The sequence below is a fragment of the Mucor mucedo genome (assembly GCF_025094135.1).
Source record: "Mucor mucedo strain NRRL 3635 chromosome Unknown EV154scaffold_365, whole genome shotgun sequence".
In the NCBI taxonomy this organism is placed as follows: Eukaryota; Fungi; Mucoromycota; class Mucoromycetes; order Mucorales; family Mucoraceae; genus Mucor; species Mucor mucedo.
In genome coordinates this window covers 1-9,507 of record NW_026252649.1, presented here as the reverse complement: position 1 = coordinate 9,507, position 9,507 = coordinate 1, and the positions used below count along the sequence as shown (strand labels likewise).

General features: G+C 37.6%; 2 protein-coding genes across 2 annotated transcripts; one reads left to right on the top strand and one right to left on the bottom strand.

Annotated features, from left to right (window-relative positions):
- Positions 1-656: 656 nt before the first annotated feature.
- Positions 657-2,315, bottom strand: EV154DRAFT_572760 (uncharacterized protein; the record flags this gene model as incomplete). The annotated part of the gene is made up of 1 exon (XM_051606356.1): positions 657-2,315. One exon carries the CDS (start codon positions 2,313-2,315, stop codon positions 657-659), a length of 1,659 nt encoding a protein of 552 aa, XP_051449881.1.
- A 6,216-nt stretch (positions 2,316-8,531) lies between these two features.
- Positions 8,532-8,840, top strand: EV154DRAFT_572758 (uncharacterized protein; the record flags this gene model as incomplete). The annotated part of the gene is made up of 2 exons (XM_051606355.1): positions 8,532-8,646; positions 8,704-8,840. The coding sequence occupies 2 exons, from the start codon at positions 8,532-8,534 to the stop codon at positions 8,838-8,840; spliced, it is 252 nt and encodes an 83-aa protein (XP_051449880.1).
- Between the last annotated feature and the right edge of the window lie 667 nt (positions 8,841-9,507).

Genomic DNA, 9,507 nt, shown 5'->3' with positions numbered 1-9,507 from the left:
AGAAACCATGATGCCCGAGTGTTTACTAGCAGTGTGATCTATCATAAACTTTTGTTTGATGCGGCCAGATGGTGTCCCGCAAACACTTATATTTTGGGAGGTAAACTCATTAATCATACCATAGTGTACAAATTATTAATGATGTAACCTAGATTCGGCTTACCCTTTGCTGCCAAACCTCATTGTTCCATTTCATGGCCGACGTGAAAGCACTGCAGAAGAAAAGATTTTCAATGAAATCTTTTCTAGTTCTCGCATAAAAATAGAACATGCATTTGGTGGACTCACATCCCGGTGGAGATTCCTTTGGAAGCATTTGTATATGCTTAGTGTTGATAGAATGGCCAAAACTATCATATCTTGCTGTGATTTACACAACATTTGTATAAATCAAAATGACATTGAAGAGGCAGTGTTGGATGGAGGATTAGATTTCGAGGGTTTTGTGGAGGCAGATCGCCGAAACCAGTATGAAAACGAGGTGAATTTTGAACCCCCTCTTCCTTTTGATGGTACCAGCGCTACCATCGACGCAGCCGGGATGCGCCGTCTTAAGGTAATGTCTATCTTAAGAAGAAACAATATCATGAGGGGAACAGATAGACTTTCATAGTTTTCAAAAGGTTTTAATGAATTAAAAATTTTATTTTATTTAATTAATTATTGTTGTCAGTAGAAGATGAACCATTAAGATTGGTATCACTATCACCTCTTCGAATGGCTGCGAATCTATTCAGGATAGTCTCCATATCAGACATACGTCTACGTCTATGCTCTTCCATGTCAGCCTCTCGTCTACTTCTTACTTCTTCGAACATACGGTATCTCTCTCTGGTCTCTTGTCGCCGTCTTGCTTGCATATCTTCCAGTGCAATTTGTCGATTACGACTGATACGTTGCAACATGTTATCAACATCGAGAAGTCTTTGTTCTCGATCTTCCCTTTGTGATGCTGCCATGCGATCCATCATCTCTACACCAAGTTGGCGGGCACGTGCCATATGCTCGTCTGACAACTGACGAGCAGCTTCAATAGGATTAGTTGATGAAGACTGCTCACCAGAAGTTCGACTATTTCTCGATGTACGGGTAGATCTTGGTGGAGGTGGTGCAGAAGAAGGTGGAGGTGGAGGTGGTGCAGATGAAGGTGGAGGTGGAGGTGGTGCAGATGAAGGTGGAGGTGGAGGTTGTGCGGATGTATATGGAGGTGGAGGTGGAGGTGGTGCGGATGTATATGGAGGTGGAGGTGTGGATGAAGGTGGTGGTGGAGGTGTTGCGCCTGTCGATGTTGGTGGTGCTGCGGATGCTGATGTAGGTGTTGGTGTTGGTGTTGGTGGTTCGGTTGTTGGTGTTGAGGTTGGTACGGCTGTTGGTGTTGGTGGTTCGGTTGTTGGTGTTGAGGTTGGTACGGCTGTTGGTGTTGGTGTGGGTGTTGGTGTTGGTGCTGTTGCTGGTGTTGGTGCTGGTGCTGGTGCTGTTGTTGGTGGGGGAGGTGCGGATGCTGATTCAAAAAATGATGGCACTGCAGGTCCTTCGTTGTTGGTAGAATCTCTAGCAGGATATCGATCAGCAAATGCTTTCTGAATGACAAGTTGATCAACTTCTGTAGGTCCCAAGTATGTTGTTTCAGGGCCATCGGATCCAATAGCATTCATCAAATTGGCGTCGTTAAATCGTCTGTAAGATCGAATACCACTCTCTTGCATGTTGATGCTTTCGTAAATCACTTCAGGTTGGATGCTGGGATCATCCTGAGTAATCTTAGCAATTTCCTCGTAGTACGGCATGTTTGGAACAGTTCCACCAACTCCGGTTTCTCTTGCTGCATTTCTTACTCTGGTAAAACGCTGCTTCATGTCTGCCCACTTTCTTTGCATGCTTGTCTCACTAAAGTTGGTCAAAAAAGCCGTGATGACATCAGTGGTAGCATTCTCAGCTAACTTTTCCTTCAGCAAAGCAGCCGAATGTACCCAGATAAGCTGCTTTAAGGCAGTATCGCTTCTTCTCAGCAAGTAGCTGTAGGTACCAGCCATAATTTCGAGGAGGATACAAATAGCTACATCAGGCCATACATTGTAGGACCGTGAAGATAATTGTTCAGGCTCATCGTCATCATCAACGTTGGCGTTACTGTCAGCTTCGGTGTTGCCGTTGTCAACAGGAATGGTGTTTTGCTGAACGGTAGGATCGACAACAAACACAAAAGTGCCAGCGCGTCTGCCACGTCCACGTCTGCCTCCACGTCCATTTCCACGACCGCGTCCACGACCACGTACATTGTTGGGGGCATTGTTATTAGCTTCGGTATTGTTCATAGTAAGGTAAGTGATAAAATGTATTTGACAAATTAAAGGGAAAGAAAAATAAAAATAAAAAAACACTGGATTTAAAGAAGTTCGTTATTTTATCATTTCCTTTTCAAGTAAACTATTTTGAAAACAAGATCACTTTGATCATGTTTTTATTTGATTCCTTATATGTATATGTATTATTTTGCCCAAATTTAGCTCTACATTTCAGAGACTTTTTTCACTATTTTTGTATAAAAAATAGGCTATTTATTTTCGGTTTCCGATCTTGAGAGCACCTTATGTTTGGTTAAAATATTTTCTTACAATAGTAGACAGAAAGGGGATGAGGTTAAAATTTGTGATATCGTTATAAGATCCCAAAACGAGGGTCAACTGAAACGAATTAATGAGTTAAATCAAACATATGATCCAATGTCTAATTCCTTGATATTTCCTACCGGTCAACATGGATGGCATTCATTATGCTCATCTGAAAGAGGTTATAAGGTTACAGCCATGCAATTTTATAGTTTTCACCTCATGTTTAGAAATAGTGGACATGATCTTCATCTTTTCGGAAAACTTTTCCATCAATACATTGTTGACATGTAAGCTAAAATTGAACAATTCCGTCTAAACTACATAAGACATAATCAATCAACTTTACGTACTGAACTCTACCGTGGATTACAAGATGCTGTTGCACACAACGATAATGATACAAGCTCTCTTGGGCGCAAAGTAATTCTTCCAAGCTCATTCATTGGTGGTCCCAGACATATGTCCCAACTTTATCAAGATGCCATTAGCATTGTCAGACGTTTTGGAAAACCTGATTTTTTTATTACGTTTACATGCAACCCGACATGGCCCGAAATTAAAAATGAACTGCTTTTTGGCCAAACTGCGGCTGATAGACCTGATCTTTGTGCAAGAGTTTTCCGCTTCAAATACAAAAGTCTTTTAAATGATATCACCAAAGACCATGTTCTTGGTGTTGTTGTTGGATATGTTGGCGTAATAGAATTCCAAAAAAGAGGTTTGCCTCACGCTCATATGCTTTTCATTTTCAGACCTAAAGATAAACCAAGGACTACAAAAGATTTTGACAAAATCATTTCCGTTGAAATCCCTGACCAAGAGTTATTTCCTTTGGCATACGAAACTGTTACCAAAAATATGATGCATGGTCCATGTGGCGTACTTAACCCTAGAGCTGTTTGCATGAAAGAAGGAAAGTGTTCAAAAGGTTATCCCAAAACATTTACACCTATCACTACCACTGCAGAATCAGGTTATCCAATATACAGAAGGAGAAGAGATGGTAGAAACGTTACCAAACGAGGTGGTATTGTTTTGGATAATGTTTGGGTCGTTCCGCATAATGTTTATTTTTGTACGAAATACCATGGACACATGAATGTCGAAATTTTTAATAATGTATCCGCTGTCAAGTGTCTTTACAAGTATGTTTACAAAGGCCACGATCGTGCAAGTGTTCAAATTAGCAATAGCGCTCAACAAAACAATTTGGTAGCTCCTGATGAGATTAATCATTTTGTGGACGCACGATATGTTTCTGCACCGGAAGCCGCGTGGAGAATATTTAGCTTTTCGTTCCATAAAGAGTTTCCCTCTCATCAACGGTTAAGTATTCATCTTCCTGGACAGGAAATGGTGTATTTTACAGAGGGTGCAGTCTTTAATGATGTACTTGCTAATTCCGCTAACAAAGAAACCACCCTTTCCGCTTGGTTTATCTTAAATCGAACTGACTTAGAGGCAAATCAATATTTGTACCATGAAATTCCAGAATATTATACATGGCAAAAACGTGAAACGTTTTGGAGGAAAAGACAGAGAGGTCTCCGCCAAACAATAGGTCGCATCTATTCTGTTTCTCCTAAAGAATCTGAAAAGTACTATCTGCGCCTGTTGTTAAATTACGTTTGTGGTGCTAAGAGTTTTGAAGATGTACGCACTGTTGATGGTGTTCTCTATGAAGCATACCAAGCTACCGCCCGTGCAAAGGGTTTACTTGCCGACGATGAACAGTGGGATACGTGTCTTTTTGAAAGTGATACATTCCAATCACCTTTAATGTTACGAAGATTGTTTGCCACGGTTTTGGTTTTTTGTGAACTGTCCTGTCCTTTTCAACTGTGGATTAAAAACAAAGAAAACCTTTCTGATGATTAATTTTTGCACAGAAAAGACTACTAACCCAAGTTATTTCTGTTTTAACTGAAACCATGAAGGAGACAGCTTATGTTAATTGCCTCTTGGATCTAAACAATATGTTAGATGTTCATAATATAACAATATCTGATTTTGCTGGCTTTAATTTACCTTCAATCGATACCCGAAATGGTAGCCATGACCAAGAATTTCCTGGAATGAGTAGACTTGAGCGTGAGCAGCGTGAATTGTGTCTGGAAGCCGAACGTTCAATGATCGATCCTGCTGAACTACCATTTAATTCTGATCAACGTACTGTTTTTGAAACTGTAATGAACTTGGTCGACAGTGAAAAAATTCACACTCACACCCATTTTCACTTAAAAGATAATCTTTGTGTTTTGGATGGTCCTGGTGGCACGGGTAAGACGTTTATTTTTAACGATTTACTGCAAGCCGTACGAAGAACAAACCGAATCGCTCTTTCCGTGGCTGTTAGTGGAACCGCATCTCTTCTTTTAAAGGGTGGCCGCACTGCTCACTCCAGATTTGGTATTCCTTTAAACTGTGATCAAGCCTCAATGTGTTTTCGAAAACCAAGAAGTCAGAATGCATCGTTGATTGCGTCATTCACCATGATAGTTTGGGGTGAAGCTTCTATGATTAGTCGAGATGTTTTGGAAACAGTCGATAGAAGTTTTAGAGATATCATAAAGCACCAAGATATGCGACTTAGCCGAGTTTCTTTTGGTGGAAAATTAATTGTTTTTGGTAGCGATTTTCGTCAAGTTTTACCGGTTGTTCCTAAGGGTACTAAAGACGACATCATTCAATCCTGTATGATCACTTCCCATCTTTGGTGTCAAATAAAGCAATTGAGATTAACAACAAACATGCGAGTACAACAGGCTCAATTGGTGAATAATCTGGAGTCGGCACGAGAGTTAGAAGAATTTTCGACAATACTTTTGACTATCGGAAAAGGATTATACCCTGTACATCTAGACATTACCAATTGAATTCGTTTGCCTGATCAAATGGTCCTGCCGGGAAACAGTATCAGCACTCTCTGTCAACATGTTTATAACGATTTCCAGAATGATGCAGATATTTCCTCTCTCAATTTGATGTCAAAAGCGATTCTTACCCCAACGAATGCATTTGTATCATATGTTAACGATTACATTTTGGATAAATTTCCAGGAGAGTTTAGAGAGTTTCTGAGTACCGATACTGCCCTTTCTGACAACGATGCTTTGACTTTACCACCAGAATTTATGAATTCTTTAGAATGTAGTAGTCTTCCCCCTCATGAGTTGAAGCTGAAAGTAGGCTCTCCAATTATGATGCTTCGTAACTTGGCTCCTGCGCAAGGTGTGTGTAACGGAACAAGATTAATTTGTAGGGCCTTTCTTTTGCATACAATTCAGGCTGAAGTAGCAACTGGACCGTATGAGGGTAACATTATCCTTATTCCCCGAATTACTTTGTGTTCTACGGTGCAGCAGGTAGGTGTTGAATTTAAGAGATATCAATTTCCCATCAAACCAGCATTTGCCATGACAATCAACAAGTCCCAAGGCCAAACTTTAGATTCTGTGGGTTTATACCTTCCAACACCTGTTTTTTCTCACGGGCAACTTTACGTGGCTTTATATCGAGTTAAAAGACCAAACGATATAAAAGTTTTAATTCCTCCCGAAACATCAACTATAGAAAGTGAGGAAGGAACCTACACATCCAATGTGGTTTACTCAGAAATCTTTCAAAATTAATATATTTTATTCGCTCTCATGCACATTTTTTTTTTCATTTAAATAAATTTTTATTCCTTATTCGTTTTTAAACAGGCCTGTGGCAACACGAGATTTTTTCAAAGCGCAGCGTACCGAACCTCCGTTACCGTAAAAGTTTTGACCTTCACTATGGTTCGGTACGCTGGGCTTTGAAAAAAGCTTGTCATATTAAATAACGAGGTAATTCAATTATGTAATCAATTTCTTAATTTTATTCTTTTCTCTCTCCCCTTCTTTTCCCCTCCCCTCCTTTAGGTATGTCATACAAGCCGAGATTTGAACTCTTGCCCAACTGTTCCCTTAGTAAACAACTTAACCGCTAAGGCACAACGTTACAATTGATTCATTTTGACCACAAACGTAATTTGAAATTCTAAATAATTGTTATACATGACTGCAAGAAACCTTTTACGAATCGGACGAACGTTTGGTCCTTCAATTGTCCATTCAGAAACTTAATTCTAGTTTTATTTAATTGGCGCTAAAGTTGAAGGGAAACTTATCCTCAGATCTGTGAACTCTAAGTAGACGCAATTACCCTATTCTCTTTTATAAATTTCTTCGATCTCTTTAATTTCAGTGACTGGATTATGTGTTGCTACACCCCCTTTTTTTTCTTTTGTTGGTTCTTTTTGAGCTCAGATGTCTTGATTTGATTGACTGCTTTCTTATCCATTTCTTATAAAAGGACCATAAAATTATCTAGTAAAAATTTTAGTTTGTTTTTACTATAATCTGATTCAGTCTTATTCATATAAGCCTGTTTTGGTTTTAAATATATATAACTACTTTAATTGTCTGAAAGCCCTTCTTATAAATCAACATTGAATAGTCTTACCAGTTGTACTTCACTATACTTCTTCGAAGACACTCATATCTGATTCGTCTTCGCATTGCCCTTTTATATCTTTATATTTTATTCATCTTAGTTGACATCTTATAGTCTAGTGTTTAGTTTCTAAGAACTTTGATCTTACTCTTCATGTTAATGTGGCATGTTCAATTGAAAAGCAGTGGCGTAAAATAAAAAAATCGCGCGATAAATACAAGCATAAATTTATAAAGTCTGTATGTACCAATTTAATTTCCATATAGATTTTCCCACTAATCAGTATCCTCTATAAGTTCAGTATCTTGGGCTTAGTCAGCTGTTAAATATTCTAGTTTTATTGCACAATGTGTCGCAATAGAAACATTTACCCTTTATTCTAAATGACTGACTTTAATATCTTCATACTGAATATGTCTAAGTTCTCATTTTGAATTTTCTTTTTGTTTAAAAACATCTAATTTTAATAGAAAAATTATAGACTAGGCAAAGTTTGATTCACATAAAATGTTACACACACCAGAGTACAGATAAAGGTTTCTTCACATAGTTATTTGATTGACTTCATAAAACGATTGGATAAATGATTGCTAAAACAACGTTCTAGTTGTTGCTCTTATAAGTTAAGCTAAACAATCCAAGTATACTTCTTCAGAATTTATCTTGAAAAAAAAGAGTTACTTTAACAAGGCAAAAGAATTTTAAAGATTTAAGACTATACTTGCATATGCCTTTTGTACATTTTGTGCCTGTGTGAATATTTTGAAGTGACACTGACTTTTGGTATTACTAATACTTCAAATGAAAACGAGATATTCAAGCACTATCTTATGTGATAAACTTTTTTTTATTATTGGCAGTGACTTTAGTATGCCATGCGTTGAATATTCAAAATCGTTCCTATTTGCTGTCTAGAAATACACAGGGGTAAGCACATGTTTCTGTGTCAAATATTACTGTGTGTACATTGACAGAGTTTTATTTCCTATTTTTTAAGAGCCAACGTTTAATTAAAGTGTCAGAAGTACAAGTATCTATATTGAAAGATTTACACGATATGCGATCTCTTGAACTGACAAATTCTGATTAGTGTGTAATACTTCATACAAAAAGATGATATGAAGGATTATTCATTTGACAGAGTTTTTAATTAAGTTAATGTCACTACTGTACTGAAGTTTTAAGAACTAATATTTATCGTAAGAGTGGATTGTGATTCTGGGATTCTCGTAAATACCTTTGATTCTTAGTTATTCATGCTTAATTTTCGACAACATTTCCGATTCATGTGTAACAGAAGGAGCTATAAAACCTTTTGCATTCTACACAATTATCATGCACAATTAATTTATCTTTAACAACATGCTTTTGGTAAAACTTACCGATTCAAGTATTACCATGTCCCACATGTTCGGCATCACTTCTTGACATGTGTCTATGGAAGCCAAGGCTGGCGACTCGGGCGTGAATGTCAAATTGTTTAGTTCAAACCCAGTTTTTCAGTATGACTTGTTGAGATTTTGTTCTGTTAGGGCAAAGGATTATATTACTGGTACTTTTCGGTCATATCAATTCCAAAAAATCGAAGTAACTTTTCTTTTGTTAAAAGGGCCTTTGAGTATCATTGCTTTCACATTTGATGATTTCAACAGAGCATTTTGTAGTGTCAAATTGAATGTTCATAACATCAGACTTTTGGCTATTAGCAACGAAGAGGGAAATACCATTTCTACCGACGCCAAATAAATCAGACTTCGTGATATTGAGTCGCTACCCTTAACGAAGTTCAAATATCTGGTTCACAAGTATGTGTACGAAAATATCAGCAATTATAAGATTGTTTTTGGCAATACCTCAGAGCAGGTTACACACATTTTAGACTCTTTTGCCAAGGTTTTTTCGATCATGCATGACGCTTTCAGTTCGCAGATACATGTTTTATTCGCTTCTTATGAAAATGAATACTGAGATTTATTTATTTTTTCAAATAGTGAACAAGAAACTTATCGTTGGTGCATTTAATCCAGTTCCAACGAGCGAAACAATTTCTCGTCCTGAAACCAACGCCTATAGTAGTCCTGTACTTAGGACCACACGGACAGTCTACTTTTACAATCTGGAAGTTCAGAGAACAGATTAGAGTGATCCAGCTTTCACTCTTCAGAATCTTTTGCACGAAAATCTTCCTTTCCCTGTTTCCACCTTTTTGAATAAAGATGCCATGGATTGTTGGTTTTGTATTCTTTAAAATAAAGTTTCGGATGAATCGCACATGATGTTACTTATAAAATCTAATTATACAAGTGATTGATAAACAAAAACGTGAAATACGTAATTATAAGTCTGCTATAATACAATTAGTAGTGGAGCATGTACAATTTTGGATAAAATGGAAGAGTTTATGAATGCACTA